We start from the raw sequence: 18,118 nt of genomic DNA on the forward strand, positions 1-18,118 counted from the left end.
CTTTATCGCCGCGTCGGGCCATTAGACTTGAATTGGCTGCAAATGCAGCAAAACTCTTACCAAATGCTAACTCATGAAATCGCACGATAAGATTCTTTGACGATAAGAGTGACGGTGTGATGTCAATGGCAGTTGTGCCTGGACGGTCTTTCATACGAATGTGAACAGTCAAGATGCTTGGATGTACCTGGATAGAGAGTGATGGCGCAGGCATTATGGGCACAATAAAGAAGTTGAATGGAGAGAAGAGCGTTATGTGTTGTACTCGTGGGCTAGCTACGAGTTAAAGCACACTTGCGCAGGTAATTAGTCTCGGGTATGGCAAAAGCCGAACTGACATAACTTGAGCGAGGGCCGGCGACACGTTTCGCTTTTAAATAGGGTTAAGTATGGGCCCAACCAGACGCTATGCACAGACAGCCCACTTTGGATGCCAGACAGGGCTACAACGATGATAGAACGAAACCAATTCGTGTGAGGGGCAAACAGCAGGTAAGACTTGCAGCTTCACTGCAAATGGGCTGTAAATAGGACATAGAGTCTTACAAGTGCTATACTTTAACAAGAAGATGGATGAAGCAGATCTTAAGGTGGGTCACTCCCTTTCACGTGGCTACGAGAAAAGATACAAGTAAAAGAGGGCTCTCATCTTTGATCGGTTAAATTTAAAAAGCTTAGAAACTTGTACTTGAAAAGGTACGAACTTGTTTAAAAGAGACTTAGTAAAACTTTTCAAGCTTGTTCGTCGAAAATGTCTCCTGACAATTTAAAAACAAATGTAGAGTGAAGAAGTTTCATGCGTTATCATGAAGATAAGAGATATCGAAATTAGCTTCGAATTCGACGGTCGCCGCGTGACATTTACCATGCTTGGAACTTCGAGTTCGATGAGGTTCAAATGACAATTGCAGCTGTTGAGTTTTTTTTCTCAAACTATAAGTAAAGTACGCTAATGCCTTGCATTTAATGTTACATTCCAAAAGCTTAATGGTAATGAGATATTGTCGCATCTCGTGTACACGACGTTCTCTGATCACTCTCATCGATTGCAGCTCCCAATAACAGCAGCTTGTGGAAAAAGCACTTCGTGCGACCGCCTCATGAATTGCTTATCTGCGCAATTCCGTACATGTCAGGTACGCACTAAAAAAACGGCTTGCTCAAATCGTATTTTGGATTTTTTAGTCCGATTTTTCGCACATTTATGTCGATGTAGACATATCGTCAGCAAAGCGTAAAAAAGGTTTTGTGGTCGGGGCAAGATTATTATCAGCTATCATCATTGTGAATGGGTCGAGTACCGTCTTTGTGGATTCTCACCCTTAAGACAGTGTAGTAGAGCCTTTTGCAGCAAAGCTAGAAGGAGAGTGTGGCACAGTCAGTGCTTGTATTGCCGGCGCCATTGAGTCGTTTTTCTTGATGGGAAATACCAGCTGAAGAATTTCGGCGCCTGTCATGCGTGTCCCAATTATTTAATTAGACGTAATGCATGAGAAATAGGAAAAATGTTTGTGCTAGCAATGTAGCACACTCTGCATGTAGATTACATGTATGCACTTGTAGATTGTGAGAGTTGTGCCGTAGGAGGCGTAATGTATATAGATTATCAAGTTACAACGTATAATACAATTTATAAAACATGAGCACGTTTCCACGAGCAAGCAAATCAAGTGCAAAGACAGCTGGATGAAAAGGCCAAGTTGCTGTTACTGGCGCGAGTTCTTCGGACGAGCACAAGAGCTGCTCAAGACGTAATCAGCCCATTGCTTGAATATTTCGGGGGGAAATGTCCGGCTTTTGCCGAACGGCGAATACCGCCCATAGGTCGTTGCGTTGTATAAGATAGTCATCAAATCGACTTCTTGCATGGAAAACGATGGAATCATCAACACAGCCATAAGCGACTCACCTCACGATCTGAACTTGAGAAATATCGCTGGGTCTGTAGCTAGCGTCCCGCGAGAATACAGTTGCTCATCCTAACTGCATTGGAAAGGCGAATTGACCTCAAGTCTGAACATATCTGAGTTGAAGTGGTGCGGTGGCCGGATGAATATGAAATGTTAAGGCGGCTTTCTTTAGATTACACTCAAGATGGCTTAATTCTTGGAGAGGTCTTCTTTTCCGGTTTCATTATGCTACGTGCGCCATTATCAATAAGCTAAGCTGCTGTCAGAGTTGCACAACTTGACGATCTAGATTCGGAGCGAAAATCCGACTGATTCCAAGATAAATAGAGTGAAGATGGGCGTTCGACGTTATCCGTACATGTCGATAAGCTATCTCTCCACGAGATATGCGTGATTATCTTGCAAGATGCAGTCCATGCTCAATCTAGCCAGTGATGAATAGGAATAAAAGGATTTAGAACATCACGAAGTACCTCGTTGACAAAAGGGACAGATATAACAGCCAAGAAATCTCCCAACTTTGAAACAAATGAGTCTGCTTACGTGTGAATTATCTTAACGATTCAACACCGCGTGGATAGAATACGACATCGAGCTGTGTCTTAGAGAGTGTGGGTGGCAATTGGCTCCTTGCAACACAGTGGTATGTCGCGAAGGGTTCCTATCATGAACAACCGCTTGTTATGCGCAGTCAATAGCAGTATGGTTGGTCATGGGGTGACGCAACTACTGTGGCAGATTGAGCTGCGAGTAATAAAGGGAGCAACTGACATAAGTAGCGTCCGTTGCTTAAAATTCTGATGGAGGAAGGATCAGGCCAGAGAACTGGACTTAGGGATAGTATCAATCATGAAACATCAGTCCCTCAGGATAGACATCAGTTCCTTCTACTTCTTCAGCGCAATTTTGAAAATGAAGCTGCTATCGATAGCCACACATTTTTGTCCTATATAAAAACATACCCGCACCATCATAAGTTATACTTTTGACTTCAGTTTTTTTTACATACGTTAGTGCTTACCAATTATGAAAACCACGACAGCTATGGCGCTGTTACAAAGCCACGCGACAAACTCTATAGTATTGCCATCAGGCTGTGACTCCATCGACCGATTACTACATGGCGGCTTTCGCTCTGGAATTGTGACTGAAATTTGCGGTGAAGCTTCTGCTGGCAAGACGCAAATGTGTCTGCAATTGCTACTACAATGCTGTTTACCTAGATCACTTGGTGGATTGCAAAGCACAGCTTGTTATATTTGCACAGAAGGCGTAGGGGCCGTTAAACGACTGCACGAACTTGCCCAAGTGTATGTAGAGAGGTATAATGCAGTCACAAATGTTGGTGTCAAGCGCAAGCGAGGCGAAATGATCCCAGAATTCACCCGAAGCGACTTTTTGGATGGAATTTTTGTTGAGCAGCTTTACACTGTCGATGACCTCATCTATCTCATGGTCCCCGTTACGATATCATTATATGGGCGAAGAGACCATCACTGACATCATTATTGTGATCTGTCATAGCAAGCGAGACTACCCATGTTACTGGCAGAGCGAGACACTAAGCTTGTAGTGTTGGACTCGGTCGCAGCCGTGTTTCGTCTGGAATCCACGTCTTCTATAAAGGTTGAGACTGTGATTGAGTTGTCGCTGTATAAATCCGTTGCTAAGTTTTGTAAATTTCATGTGGCTCAGGAAGCGGCAGAGCGCTCTCGAACGATGTTTCACATGGTTAACTGCATGCGCATACTGAGTGATCAGTATGGCGTTGTCTTTGTGGTAAGTAATCAGGTAACAGGCGACTTTGACCCTTTCTCGGACAGGAACGAGATGCGACCGGCGTTAGGACTGTCGTGGTCGCACTGTATCAACCAACGGTACATTTCTGTCATCTCAGAAATCACGAAGCGTTGTATTGATGTCCTAGTATATTGGCTTTTATCTCTCAGTCTCATGATTACGCGTGTTGAAGAATCGACTCGTCGACTAAAAATTGCTTTCTCTCCCTATCTACCAGCAGAGACATGCGCGTTTCAAGTCACGAGCGATGGTGTGAGACCGGCGGACGGAGACTAAGTCATACGTTGTTCTCTCTTACTTAGAACTATTTATTTCTATATAGAGTTTTCTTATTGGACAAAAATAAGAACTGAAGGGGTACGATTGACAAGATCGCCCTGACCTTCAAGTTCGTTACAAAGCACTTTTCTGTACCTTTTCACTCAGTCTCAGTATCTCTGTCTCGTCTGATTCTTCCGTTATATTCCAAGCAAAACCTCTCGAATTCCGAATGGCCACATCAGTTCTCACAAAAGATTTAGCTACTAACCTCCCGCTTCACTCTCTCTGAAAGAGTAGTATTTGAATCTTACAATCTTGAACATGGTCACTACGAAACAAACTCGTCAAACACTACCTTCAATCAATAATAACGCGTGTGAGATCCGCAGTGGCATGTCCGTGCAGGTATGTTCAATTTTTAATGACCAGATTTGCGAGATAAAACTGACTAATTACCTTTTTATAGGATCTAAAACACCTGACTGCTCAACGTCAACGTCTTGAATTTTGGGCGCGTAACTCGCCTCGGCAAGTGGCAGTTGAATATACTTATGTGTCTTCACCATCGTCAACATGCTCGTCATCGTTATCTACGTCTCCTCCGCCAAGTTTTAGCGACGGTTCATGCTATTCCGCTACGTACGGATACGTCCCCCCTCGAAGTCGACGTGGTTTTGCATCCGACAAGATGTTTGTTACGTGTGGTGGGCAGGTTGTATCATTTATGGAAGGTGTGATGAATGCTCCGCAAGGAGACTTTCAACTCGAATAGGAGCATCATGGATGGACAGAGCCGAAGATATAGATCGAGTTTGTTTAGAATGGGTGTTTATGATTAGTGTACGAAGTAAACTTGAAAAGTCAGAATAAACAAATATAAGGTATGCAGTTTAAAAATTGACGAAGTAAAACTGAATACCCGACCAAATGCTGAGTTACTGAGTATATCGATGTATATTCACGGACGGGTGCGCTTGCCACTGATGCTGCTTCTCAGCAATCGTAGGTGGAAAGTGCATGACATGACCTCCATTGATAATATCATACGGACGTCCTCCAGCGCTTTGATTGCGCAGATTTTGAGCTCTGGTGCAAGTATCGTTGTTAAAATTGGCGGCTATATCAAACAAAACAATATCTTGAACCTTTGCTGATTTCTTTCAAGAGGAGTGTCATTAAAGAACCTGTCGTGGTGGTTCAAATGAGAGTTTGCCATCGAGTTTTTTCTTTGATACTCGCGGCGGGAAATCTGAGATTTATTGAGGCTGGAATTGAAAGTACATTTAAAAAATGCCATCAATTCTCTTGTTATGCAGCTTACCGTATCGAATTTGATTTGAATTCATCTCCTTCACTTCGTGAAGCATCATGGTGCGTACCCAATACATCGCAAGTCGAATGTCGTCCTTTACTGAAACACCGAGCTTAGCCTTATCAATCCAACTAACAAAATTAAACGACATAAAGCTTACATGATTTGTTGTAGTCTTCGATCGTTCATTTCAGTGCGGTGAATGGCACGCTTGGCAAGAAGATGGTCCGTTTCAAAGCGCAGTCGCTCGCGCCGTTGTTGAGGGTTCATGATACCTTCCTTCAGCAAAACTGATTTCGGAATAGCGCATTGCTCAATTTCTGCAGCACAAGTTACTGTTTCTTTCTGCGTCATCAAAAAGGTTGTAAACTCATTCTGTAACTCGTCATTTTTCGGTCTATATCACAAAGTAAGTGAGTTTGTTTGAAGAATACATAAAGCTTGTCGTACATGATGGCAACATCGTTCAATTGCAAGCCACTTGGAGCAACCGATTTCCCTACACTTATCGCGCTTGAGCGTAAATCTTTCGTGCGAATGACTTGTGCTGGAATTGCCAATTTCTCGAACGGACGGATATCAGACTGCTCTCCATTCCATGACTTGGTCAGCGTTTGGCTCTTTACAATTGCCATTGAAACCTTGCGAGTGTCATTTAATATGCTTGGTGAGTCTATGAGCTTACGAAGACGATCTGGATTCATGGCCTTGCATGGCTTCCTTTCAACAGGTTCTATCATGGGAGAATCACAAATGATGAATATACTAAAAATATATAAAAGATGACACGGTACTGTCTAGAAGAATGCATTTAAATCAATGAGCAGCTACGAGTATTATCAACCTTTCAACTGACAAAGTCCTAGATTTTTGTTAGAAGCGCGACGTGTCATCTGCGCTTTTAGTGGAGACATTCTCCAATAAATAAGCAAACTGCGCATAAATTGTTGGACCGTCAAAAACTTCTGGATTGTTGGATGTGCTCATCTTGGCTGTTATCCGCGCCGTGTCCGGAAAAAGGAAATTCGGCAGCGAATCTCGTCGTTTGCTGTTGGATCTTGGAGCAAGTGCCATTACTGGCTCGACTCGAATATACTTACAGCCTTCCCATGGAGTCACAATGCCTTCGCTCTCAGCTGCAGCATCATAAAGTTGACGCGTGAGGTGCCAAAAGCGTGCCCAAATGAGCTGAGATGACACACCAACGGTTGTGCTTCGACGGCCTGAAAATCCAGGATGCCTTTGCTGTGGTTGTGTCAGTCCGGCATCCCGACGCATTTTCTGGAAACCAACGTAGCCATCCAATAGGCATTTGAGACATCCACAGCCAGCGCCTTCGCACATACGAAGAAAATGAGCGGAAGGCAAATCACGAGCCAGAGCTTCTAGTGTACCCACGAAAAAACCTCGCACGTGAGCCCACGTAGCCTCCATGTCTGTGACATTGTTCACAACTCCAGATAAGTCTCTATCACCCTGCCACACAACACGATCGAGCTCATGCTCGCGCGCGACTTGCAGAAAAACCTCGGCATCTAGCTGCTCGCACTCGGTGCGGCGCAATGTATCACTATACATCAGCAAGATATCACCCATGTCCCGTGAAGCATCAATCGATAACACGATCTGTGAAAACTCAGCTGACGTTAATTGTCCGTCGCCATTCACATCTCCTGCACGAAATGCATCGAGTAGATGGCGTTCGCGACGAACCTGTTCTTGCTGCCATTCAGCCACCACCAGTTGAAGAAGATGGTCGACATTAAGCTGGTCGGTGTTAAGTGATAAAGAATCTTGCCCAACTGCGACGGGAAGTGGCAAGACCGCAGTCGAGCATCCCTGAGCTGCCATCATCATCAGATGTTCACAAAATACAGTCACTGCCGTCTTGCGCATTTCACGAAAGCAAAGTTGAGCAATTTCCACGGCGCGATCAAGAGATATTGACCAGTGTTCTTTGTCCGGAACTGTTACTCGTGGAACCAAGTGAGATCGTTTTAAGGTGTTCTGAGCCGCTCCGCGTGTGTTGCCAGAATTAGTGGACGGAGTAGATGGCAAACTATTAGCCATCATTGTGGTGCTGCTTAAGTCATCGGACACAATGCATTCAAGAAATTCGCAATAATTTGTCAGCTCTGACGTGGGCACTTCCTCGAAGCAAAACCTTGCAAAATACTCGACGCGCAGATGTTGTTTCCGATAAATTTCGATCGCACACGAAAATGCAAGCAAGTGCATGTCTGCAATTGATGGGAGGCCATAGCTATGAAGAAAAGATTGGTAAACAATTTGCGCGAGTTTTAATGGACGTCCGATTCCTCGTGGAGTTGCATACAGTGATCGTTGTTGCTGAGCCTTGCGCTTAGTGGCCGTCAGCATCTCACTGTACGCATCTCCGATTATTTTGAGGACATTAGCAAGGGATTTCTTGGCAAATTGAACGAGTTGATCGGCATTCATACGCCATGACGTGATCATCCCCGAAATTGCTTGTGGCACTGCCACGCTGTTGATCTTCTGATATTTCTCTTTCTTGTTTCTACTCGTATTCTTGCCAAACAATGCATTTAAAGTGAGAGTCTTACGTTTAGTCGGTGAAATCAATCTGCCGTTGCTGTTGTGATCCGATTTAATGTCCCGAAAAGGGCTAGCGGTATCTTGAGCCTCCGGTTCGCTTATCGTCTGACAACCAACGTCGAAATGACCAACTTTAACGTACTCGTGCCATTCCATGGGCTCAGCGACAGCAGCAACAGCCGACAGTTTGCGCTTTACTTTACCGGACAACCCAGGGACAAGCGGTAGCTTAACCTGTCGATCCACGATGTGCTCAACAGCATCAGCCTTAACTTTGATATCTTTTGCGCTAGAAAGTGCGAGCTGAAGGATCTCAAGTAGTTGTGATTCAGACCGGTGTTCGAGAAGTTTTTGTATAGCCTCGTTGATTGCTATACTCATCTCCGTATTTATCATTTGATGGCTTGGTACTTCTGATTCGTTAACAGGTGAGTCCACACGATCCACCACAACCATAACTGGGATGGCGGAGTCGTCGGATGGGGGGATCAGCAATGTTGCTTCGTCAACAGGAGTTGCCTGATCCAGCATATCATTTACCGACGCAAGCGTTGGCTCCACGTGTGGCAGATTTGCAAATTGCGAAAACACCATAGTCAATTTCTCAAAGCGCTCAAAATCGCCATGCATATCTTTGATCAGAGCCTCCAGCCAGCTCAATTTCAGATCGGTATCCATTTGAGCAATGAGCGCAGTAGGATCGGACAAATCTGGTGCCTTGATTACTGCGGCGGCATCGACGGCCTTAAAGCATTTAATTTTGTAGCTCTCAGTTGGATACTTGGTATTCATTTGGTCCATCCATAAGACCCTCTCCTCTCGAGTCAGCATCATAAAAATTGTCTTCAGCATTTCTAAGCGCATAGAGGCAATGTGCTCACCATCTGCAGTCTGAGCTAAGGGAGAAGTTCCAAGATCCCGTACCACCGCTAAAGCTTTCGACCACCGATTATCAAGCGGTAATTGTGCCCAGCAATTATCAAAAAGTTGACTAAATTCCCTTTTACCCAGCATCGATAAGAACGTATCTGCCACCAGTTGCAGCACTTGCGCACTGGCTAAGTTGTTGTGACGGAGAAAGTTCATCATTATCATCCTAAAGCTATCAAATGACCCCCTCGCTGACAACGCTGTCGATGAGCGCCCATCGTTCAGGCCGTCTATATCACTATTATTTGTGTCAACTTTGGTTTGTCGCTGCTTCTGGCCAATTCGCGCATTTTCATGCTTGTCAAACTCTTTTGATAGCAAACTCCACTGTGCTGCTGTTAGATATGCAGCGAGATCACCTAAAAAGAAAAAGTCCATGTCAGGGCTTAGTAGTCTGAGAAAAAAAACGTCTTTGGGACTTGAAGTGACTATCTCTTCGCCATTCAATTCACTTTTGAGTCGGCCCGAACATATGGCGATATAAAGTCGGAAGAGAGACTCACCAGCATTCGGCAGTGCATCAACAACCAACTCCAGCTGATCCATATCCTCTACCAGACTCAAATAGTGTAAGAAGCACATTTTCCCGTGAACATCAAAAAGATGATACACATCGCGGAATGAAGTCACGTCCAATAGGTCCACGATAGCGCAGAGAATCATATCCCGACCGCTGGAACTAAATGTTGCTGCATTGTGTGTGATAGCACGACAAATTTGAGCGCTTGTGGCAAGTGGAACATGCACAGGGTAAGGCGTGTCTTCAATTTTTACGTTCTCCTTCTCACTAAGAAAAAGTAAACCTTTTTGATCCTGCAGGGCAACGATAAGCTGACCGAGCTTATCTGAATTAGTTGTGAACATCTTTACAAGGCCTGCCAGGACAACAGCAAACGGCGTATACTCGAATATTCGATCCAAATCCTCGATGGTTACATTTTTAAGCACATTTGGATCAGTGATACTTCGGATTGTAAGCAACGCCTTCTCAAGTTCACGCACTCGTTCAAAGTATGGGATCCGCCGATAAAATGTTTGTACTAGAGAGGCCATTGATCCCTGTAGAGTAAGATTTGTCAGCGACGGCTCAGGAATATAAATAGCGCTTTGTATCCCTGCAGACAATTTTTCGAGCAACGTCGAGTAGCACCCGACTATTCCCGGCATCTTAAGTAGCGTCGCACAACAAGCTGCTGCCTCAACTGCACTGGGCCTTCCCGCCTGCTTTACATATGTTTCCTGTACCTCGTCCAGCTTCAATTCGGTGAATACAGCAAACGATGCAAACTTTTCGCGCTCAAGCTGGTATGACCGAATCCACTCTTCTACTGTATCGCTCGATGACAATTGAGCATTAAGGCGTTCCAGAAAAAAAATTTCTTCATCCGATCCTTCAGAGGTTGCAGGTGCTACACTAGGCAGCGAAAGCTGATCATAACACCGGGGTGACGACGTTAATAATTGGCGTTGAGTGTGAGGATGGCGATAACGCCGGGAGCATTCGCCATCGAGAGGATGCAGCCGATCTGGTATGTGCGTTTTCCTTCCAAGATTCTGGTATAGGACATGAAGCTTGAGCTGCCGCAAAAACAACGTGATGCATCAGGCGCTCACCTTCACCAAATTTATGCTACCATCGCTCGCTTTGTTCCACATAGCAATCTTTGTTCCCTTGCTTTGTCTCGAGAATGTCGGACTGAGGTTAGACGACACTTCAACGTGTGCTCGTGGACTGTGATTTAAGTCTACTAACGAGGCTGCCGATGTAGCGGACACTTTGCCGAGACGCGTTATGGTAGCGGTATCATTCATGTATATGTATTTGCTTAGTGCGAAGGGGGCGCGTTGACTTGACTGGCACTAGACAATTCGTTCACAGGCGCTTTTTCAGCTGGTTATGTTCATAAATAGCATCAAAAAGTGGGATACATGTTACTGACACAACTTAGCAACATATGTTCTATTTCCACTCATCAACACATACCAAACCTGTTGTCGATTAAATTTGATCCAGTAACGAAGCGTACGTATTATGCAGCACTTCCTTTAGCAGTTGTCGTTGTCCTTGAGGCTTTGCTAATGCCTTTATTCCTGCTTTATGGTTATCTCTACCTTTGTAACCACCAGCTCCACTTTGCTGGCGCTGCAACTTGAGAAGGAAATGTACGAGCTCTGCACTTAGATCCGCATTAACAGCACAAGCATCAACAATCCAAGGCAACACCTCTCGTAATAAATTTATGTACCCCGCACTGTTTTCACCTAAGCTCCCCACACCATTGCGCAGTTTATTCCAGACCACACGCAGCGCTTGTTGCATAGCTGCGCTTTGTCCGTTTCCAGAAAGATGCGCAGCACACAATGAAAAGACCACGCGAAGTCGAAAAATCCACTTGGGAAGATCCTTGTCCGCTCCTTCTGCCACAAAATCCATTAAATGTTTCGTTCCATGCGTCCCAGCACGAGAAGCTGGGATATTTGATGCAGTCGAAGACGTAGCAGACATCCAGTGATCCCACAAGAGTTTCATTGACGGCACGTTGGCGACTAACGTTGGAACTAGTGACACATCGTAGCCCTGTGTGTGTATGGCCAATAGAAGTCGTGGTGGATACGGAGACGAGGCCTCAGCGTCTGCAGCCACCAACTCATTAATTAGTGTGCACAGGTGAGCACGACACTCCTGAACCGTATCGTTGCTATTCGAGTTGGAGCTCAGTGCAAAAAGCCGCTGGAGAAGTCCATGCGTCAGCAGACAATCTTGTACGAGTTGATGCTGTTGCACACTTGGATTAGTGGACAGCGAATGCTTCAAACTTTCTCCAGGCAACAAGCAGAGGTCAAATTTCGATACATGGACGTTTGCTGCAATTCTGACATCTCGGATAATATCAATTAGAATAAGCAGCAACGCTGGCTGTTGAAAAACTCTATCGTGGGCATCGTTGACGAGACGAAATGGCTCTTCTAACACTTGCATGTACGTAAACAAATTAAATGAATCATTTTGCTGTGTCTGAGTCTGTAACTGCCGCCATAGTACGTCTGGAAAGCACAATGCTTGTATCAATCTCATCAATAAAGAAATATCAGCTCCCTGCTCACGACGCGCACGAGATAGGTAAAGTGAAGCAAGTTGGGAACAGAACGCCGCCACTTGACAATCGGTAGACAAGGTTTCATACGATGTAATCGCGTAAGGAAGGATTTTATTCACTATATCAATAAGCTCTCGCGTCACCACTTGGATCGGTGCGAATTGGAGTTCAAACAAAAGCATTTGAACTGCTGTCCATGAAATGTGAGACCGCGCCATACTAGCAAGCGGCACATGATTAAACTTACGGCGAAACCAACTTCGTGTTAGGTCGCGCTCTACAACATCGTGCGGACTGAAGGCTAACGGCAGTAACATTGAAGTCGACCCTGATGAACCGGACGATGCGGAAGCATCAAACAGGTGTGGATACTCTTCTATCAAGAGTTTTACTAACGTTGGGGCCACATATTCAAAAGCACGGCCTTGGTCTCCGTTTGCCACGACTTCAGTCACAATATTGCGTAAGGGAAATGTGTTAAGGTCGTAGTGTAGGCAAATATCGGCTCCGGTGCCGAGGGTAGCTGAGAATGATGTACCTGAAGCGATTGAGGTACCGGCTACCAGACTGCTCAGCTTACTTCCAGCAACCATCGTTGCCTGACGAAGTCGCTGATTAAATTGAAGCGCATATGTAAGACCTAATACGCCACGTGCCCATTTCAGTTTGTACTCGTGTCCTTTCTTAAAGTCATATGTGCTCCGTAAGCAAGACGCTGAGAGCCATTTCGTTAAAGTTGAGCTTTGTAGCGGAACGATGGACAATTGAAGCCGGCGAGGGGCCTGAGCGATTGGGTACTCAAACGCCATCACGTAATTTTCAATCCACTCGAGCAAAACGCTTAACATTAACGGATGGATAGGCAAAGCTGCTTGCTTTTCTACCTGAGTAGACAACCAATTTTCCAGCCGATGTCCGTGATGATGTCGCAAAAACGATTTTTCGCACAGCAAACTGTAGAGTCCACGTAAGGTGAGCTCAAATTGTCCATGACCTAGCGAAATATCATCGATTGTTGAGACACGCAAGGCTGGTGGAAAGGTTAGTACTTCACGAGCAAGCAGGTTCTCTGTCAAAATAGGCTTGAGGATGACATCTCCGAAAACATGAAGATAATCTGCACGCAATACTTGTTGCGCTTCAAGTCCCGAATCATCTCCTAAGTCTCCATTTAATCCAATCACTGACGCAAGAAAAGGAACAAGCGCTGGCACTTTGGTATAGAATAACACTGCCGAAACAACAAAAAGCGGACCAGCGTCGGTCTTGCACGCTTGAAAGAAGGACATGATGACTTGTTGAGATAGAGTCAGTGCAGTTTTGATGTGCTCGTCTCGTTGGCCAGGAGCTTTGCTTAAAGCTGGTGCGAGTGGATACCAAAGTAGAATAATCACAAGGAAACCAAGACGAACAGTACGAGATGATGACGAGGTTGATGCAATTCTGTCAAGACTCTGCAATAGTTGAAGTCGCTCTTGTTCCCCTAAAGGAAATGCATTCAGTACCTGAAGAGCAACACAAACATTAAGTGCTGTAGACAACTCGTACATCGGCACATTCGTGCTGCTCGTCGTTTCCAATAGTACACGACGAACAAAATCCAAAGAATTAACTGCAGCCGACTGAAAGTCACTTACAGAGTCGCTTGTCATATCATCACGAGTTGATAACTGGACATATGTCCTCAGCGCTGACCCAGGAGCTCCATCTCGCTTTAGCCATTGATACAGAAAGACAATTACGTCTCCTCGATTTGTACATGCTGTCAAAAGCTCAAATGCAACTGCTGCACACTGCAGCGATGCAGTCTGTTTACTTAGTTTATTCTTTAGTCTCGTTGCGTATAAAGGCGAAAGCTTGGCGACGTGCAAACAAGCACGACGCGCATTCTCCATCACAGACATGTTCGAGTTCAATGCATCTTGTTCTTGCTGTGCCATAGTTTTATTTATTGTCGTAGTCGCTAGAATGACTGCCACAATAGCGTCCATGAGTTCTTCGACACGTGAGACATCGTTTACGGCCAATCTAGACAATAGGATGGGGGCTACAGGCACTGATAGAACCCTAGAAACTATTTTTTCCAGACTCAGTAAATTTTGAGCTGGACTTTTGTGCGTCTGAAGCTTAGGAAAAGCCAGAACTTGCACAAGAATAGCTGCAATTTCTTCTTGAAAAAGCTCATTCATGAAAAGCTCACTGTTGTCCAAGCTTCCACTAGCAGAAAAAAGCCATTCACATAGCACGATCATCACTCTGTCAGTCGTGGAACCGCGTTCAAAGCGGCGGAATGCAGTCATGGCGTCAGGAGTGATGGTCGGTTGGAGCTGGGATGGCGTCAACTTTGCAAATATCTGGGCGTATTGACGATATTTTGAGGCATTTTCGACACGAAGCAGCGTGGCATCAAGTGTTATGGAAAGATGATGCGACTGTGGGGTGGCGTATGTGTGACGAGAGCTCTGAAGGCGTGTCAGCAGTGGCAAAAACGGAGTCAGAAGTTTATCGAGAGCCTCGTTTGACTCGCACTTAGTGATATCATCAGGCAACGCATGAAGCTCTCCAGAAGCCACAACAGTGAGAAGACGTGAGGAAAGAGACCGCGGCGATGCGGCAGAGGATGAGGGGGCAAAAGACATGATCGCATCTCCATCTGGGTCGACCATTGACGACGTCCTCATTATGATTTTGCCGAATCTGTAAGGAACATGTATAGAATGAGTATGGCTACCGGTATTCTCAGTTTTCATGAATTCTCAATTTTTTGGAATCTACGTCTCGACACAATATAGAGGGCTATAACCCTCAAGACCAAGTACTGCTGTCCACACAGCCAATTTGGACCACCGCGCCCCGGTGTACTTAGTCTCTACAACTCGAACGCTTTGACCAAGATAGAGATGCGATCAACAACGAATTTAACCGAAGGATTTATTATCTTGATTTACTCACTGAAAACAATTGCAAATTGTTCTAAACGTGGAGAGGACAAAGCGAAATGTTTCCGTGAAGGACGCTCGAGAAAGTCTAGATCGGGAGGTTTGAACTTTACCGTCGAAATAGTTCTTAAATTTCACACGTCATGATCAATAGGTTACTAATGATCTCACCCATGGTTGCTACTTGTGTTAGACGCGTAGGATGTCGAATTGTACACGATTTCTTGACTGCAGACATGTGCTGCATACATTACCTTGTCCAACATGAAGACTTTGACTGGTGCGGCATATTAGGGTGGCTTACTTGAAGCTGTAGCTAGCAGTGGATAAAGTCGGTGCAAAGTTGAATTTTTGTACAATGCGGAGAACCTCTGTTGGAAGCCGGCCAGCAGTGCGGTCGATGAATACGAGGGGATGCGTTCCATAAGTTTCCTTATCCAACTTGGATCCATGCTTGATCGTCCTTGTTCGGTTTTAACCCTGTCAGGCCTAGCCTGACCTTTCTAGCAGCTGCACTGGATGCATGTGCCGTCGTGAAGATATCCATTGTTGCCATAATAGATTGCTGAACGGCTGAACCGGTTGTAGTCAATGTCTCAAATACATCATGTTGCGCGTGAAGACTATTTTCAATTGATGTGCCAGTTGAAATCATGTAAGTTTGCCTTTCAAGATTGCGCGTGATTGAAACGGCCACAAGAGCAGCTTGATGTATGCAAAAGTATGATCACATTTGAAGTCTTATAAGAAGTCAAAACATCAATATTGAAAAGTCGTTTGTTTCGATGAAGCCATAATGCGCGAAGTACACAACAAATCACAATAGTAAAGATTGCATAAAATGCCTAAGTTCCATTGTGTCGTCTAGTCGTATGTTAAAGCCGAATAGAGTGGGGAAAGACAATCATATACCAGTCAAGAGTTCCAATAATGAACTTGTCAAAAGGTCGAAGAAAGACTTCCCGTTGATGTTTTGTCACTATGCAAACCCAAAACATATGCTGGGCATTTTGTGGCACTGTGCCGAGGGCCCTGTGGACCTCGGTGTCAAGTTTCTTGACTTTGATAGCGTCGAACGCTGTTAAGTCTTAGACTTGAATCCAAGATACGATCTTATCATTTGTATGGCATGGTTGGAATACAATGAGCCTTGGATTGATTGAAGGTCGAAGGCCTTAGGCACTACTACCTCCTGGTGGAGCTTTGTGAGTCATGAACCCACGTCTACGAGGAAGCGGAAGCGCTATTGGCGGGAACACTGGATTAGGCCGATCAATGTGCTGAATATTGGAGTATTTGAGCTGTCGAACACCGAAGGTGTATGGAACAAGAGTCCCGAGTATGGCTCACGGGCTAAACGCGGAGTGGCTCGGAACCCACTGAGCACTGCTCAAGTATCAATGCAGTTGCTGCACGCCAAGAATGGTATGGTTCGTCCAAGGATTGAGGCCCCAGTGATGCACGTGGAGTGGCACGGTATCCACTGAGCACTGCTCACGGTTGAAATTAGTTGCTGCCTGCCAACGGTGGAATGGTTGGACGTGGTTCGAGGCATCGAGAGCGAGGCCTATGTGATGCGCGTGGAGTGGCTCGCTAACCACTGAGCACAGCTCACGTTTCAAAGCCGTTGCTGTATGCCAAGAGTGACATGGTCGGACGAGACCCGAGGTACCCTGGGCAAGGCCTTTTGATGTGGGTGGAGTGGCTCGCTAACCACCGGACGAATACTACACATAACAGCTCTTCGTCGAACGTTGTCAATAATATCGAGGCTCCGATGGAGCAGGAGTGAGGACACTGGACGACGCCGAGTGCTTGCTCCCACTGGTATTGACGAGACGTAGAACCTTCAGGGAGAGGAGACAGCGAAGACGTATGCTGTCTGCAAGACCCAGGGCGTCGATCCTGACCCAGGGTGTGTCTACCGTAGACGATAGCGCACAGCTATATATCCTTGCCAACGGTAACAAGAGAGGAAGACAGCGACGTCATCCTCGAGGCTTCCCGCGTTGAACGCTCTTCTTTCGATGAACGAGATGACCTTCGAAGCGTTTGGCGGTACCTTGAGGGCAGGCAATATAGCCGAGGTGGTCATTATACGTTCGAACGAGGAAATTAACTCGTCGTCACTTCTGGATGAAGCTGTCCTGGAGGAAACTAAGAGGATGCTGAACGCACGAAGCGAGTCGTCGATCCTGAAGTATCCCTCGGATCCGTACTACCCTTTGGTAAGGAAATTTCAAGACGTCGTTTCCAAAGACCCGCCGCCTGTCCTACCTCCGGCCGAGGTGAGTGTCATGAGACTGAATTGGTTCCGGAAACAACATACTGCGTAACACGCAAATGGCCCCTGCCCAAGGAGCAGTGTGGCGTCATTGATGCCTGCTTTCCGTGCGAAGCACGAAGCAAGAATAGTCCGTGAGAGCAAGTCTCCCCATTCGATACCCACGTTTTTTCGTCTGAAAGCCGAACGGCAAGTGGTGTATCGTTCACGCTTACAATGTGCTCAATGCTGCCACCATTCCAGCACAGACGCCGATTTTCAGAAAGAACGATCTCCAGATCAATACGGTTGGGGGTACAAAGTACAACACACTCGACTTGGTCGATGGGTATTACTAATTGCTCATGAGAGCGAGTGATATTCCGCTGACAGCGGCGAGTACTTCAAGCGGGATGCTCTGAAAATTCCCTGAAGGCTGTCAAGTGCACCAGCAAGCAGTTGATCGTCATGAGACGCAGTTGATCAGGCCCCACCGGGTGTATGCACAAACATACTTCGACGACATTTTCGTCCACAGTCATGAGGAGCACGGGAGGGCAGATGAAGAAAAACGCCTCGTTCATTTAAGAACGCATGCGCACGAATCAGCTGTATGCTAATACTGATAAGATCATCTTCGGCGCCGAATAAATTCCCTTTTAGGGAGCTTCATTGGGAAGCGTGGTCTTTGCGGATCCTGCTAAGGTCAAGGCCACTGTGAGCTGGCCGGTTCCAAAGAACCAAAAGGACTTGCGCAGTGGATTAGTCTCGTCAACAGCTTGCACAAGTGTAGCGGAGCTACGCAGAAATGGCACGGCCATTGTCGAATTTATTTAAGAAGGATATGGAATGGTGTTGGGACACCGAGCATCGGAAGGCTTTTGACAGGGTCAAAGAGAGCCTTCTTCATGCATCAATACTGGCGTTGCAAGACCCCGATTGTCCCATTTGCGTCGTCTCAAACGCTTCGGACTTTTCCATCGGCTGTGCACTGCTGCAAGCAGTGCACAGCGAGATCGGGTGATCCA

General features: G+C 45.8%; 7 protein-coding genes across 7 annotated transcripts in view; 3 read left to right on the forward strand and 4 right to left on the reverse strand.

Annotated features, from left to right (window-relative positions):
* Positions 1 to 214, reverse strand: part of PHALS_05214 (camk protein kinase) — a gene marked incomplete at both ends in the record, with an annotated part of 1,647 nt that extends 1,433 nt beyond the window's left edge. Inside the window, one exon of the mRNA XM_024718906.1 lies at positions 61 to 214. Coding sequence (XP_024584258.1) covers positions 61 to 214 — 154 coding nt within the window. The remainder of the gene's footprint in view (positions 1 to 60) is intronic.
* A 194-nt stretch (positions 215 to 408) lies between these two features.
* Positions 409 to 1,326, forward strand: PHALS_05215 (uncharacterized protein; the record flags this gene model as incomplete). The annotated part of the gene is made up of 6 exons (XM_024718907.1): positions 409 to 492; positions 567 to 590; positions 833 to 892; positions 984 to 990; positions 1,053 to 1,136; positions 1,217 to 1,326. 6 exons carry the CDS (start codon positions 409 to 411, stop codon positions 1,324 to 1,326), a joined length of 369 nt encoding a protein of 122 aa, XP_024584259.1.
* A 1,769-nt stretch (positions 1,327 to 3,095) lies between these two features.
* PHALS_05216 (dna repair protein xrcc3) lies at positions 3,096 to 3,986 on the forward strand (the record flags this gene model as incomplete). Its single annotated transcript, XM_024718908.1, has 4 exons — positions 3,096 to 3,365; positions 3,435 to 3,536; positions 3,606 to 3,787; positions 3,860 to 3,986. The coding sequence occupies 4 exons, from the start codon at positions 3,096 to 3,098 to the stop codon at positions 3,984 to 3,986; spliced, it is 681 nt and encodes a 226-aa protein (XP_024584260.1).
* A 306-nt stretch (positions 3,987 to 4,292) lies between these two features.
* Positions 4,293 to 4,708, forward strand: PHALS_05217 (uncharacterized protein; the record flags this gene model as incomplete). The annotated part of the gene is made up of 3 exons (XM_024718909.1): positions 4,293 to 4,376; positions 4,438 to 4,610; positions 4,684 to 4,708. The coding sequence occupies 3 exons, from the start codon at positions 4,293 to 4,295 to the stop codon at positions 4,706 to 4,708; spliced, it is 282 nt and encodes a 93-aa protein (XP_024584261.1).
* Positions 4,709 to 4,906: 198 nt separating this feature from the next.
* On the reverse strand, positions 4,907 to 6,023 carry PHALS_05218 (uncharacterized protein; the record flags this gene model as incomplete). The annotated part of the gene is made up of 5 exons (XM_024718910.1): positions 4,907 to 5,057; positions 5,117 to 5,236; positions 5,293 to 5,382; positions 5,444 to 5,680; positions 5,734 to 6,023. The coding sequence occupies 5 exons, from the start codon at positions 6,021 to 6,023 to the stop codon at positions 4,907 to 4,909; spliced, it is 888 nt and encodes a 295-aa protein (XP_024584262.1).
* A 133-nt stretch (positions 6,024 to 6,156) lies between these two features.
* Positions 6,157 to 10,602, reverse strand: PHALS_05219 (hypothetical protein L916_07456; the record flags this gene model as incomplete). Its single annotated transcript, XM_024718911.1, has 3 exons — positions 6,157 to 9,149; positions 9,294 to 10,344; positions 10,405 to 10,602. 3 exons carry the CDS (start codon positions 10,600 to 10,602, stop codon positions 6,157 to 6,159), a joined length of 4,242 nt encoding a protein of 1,413 aa, XP_024584263.1.
* A 61-nt stretch (positions 10,603 to 10,663) lies between these two features.
* On the reverse strand, positions 10,664 to 14,569 carry PHALS_05220 (hypothetical protein L916_07455; the record flags this gene model as incomplete). Its single annotated transcript, XM_024718913.1, has 4 exons — positions 10,664 to 10,681; positions 10,775 to 10,779; positions 10,903 to 10,967; positions 11,037 to 14,569. 4 exons carry the CDS (start codon positions 14,567 to 14,569, stop codon positions 10,664 to 10,666), a joined length of 3,621 nt encoding a protein of 1,206 aa, XP_024584264.1.
* Positions 14,570 to 18,118: the final 3,549 nt, after the last annotated feature.

This window comes from Plasmopara halstedii (genome assembly GCF_900000015.1).
Source record: "Plasmopara halstedii genome assembly, contig: Scaffold_2881, whole genome shotgun sequence".
In the NCBI taxonomy this organism is placed as follows: Eukaryota; Oomycota; class Peronosporomycetes; order Peronosporales; family Peronosporaceae; genus Plasmopara; species Plasmopara halstedii.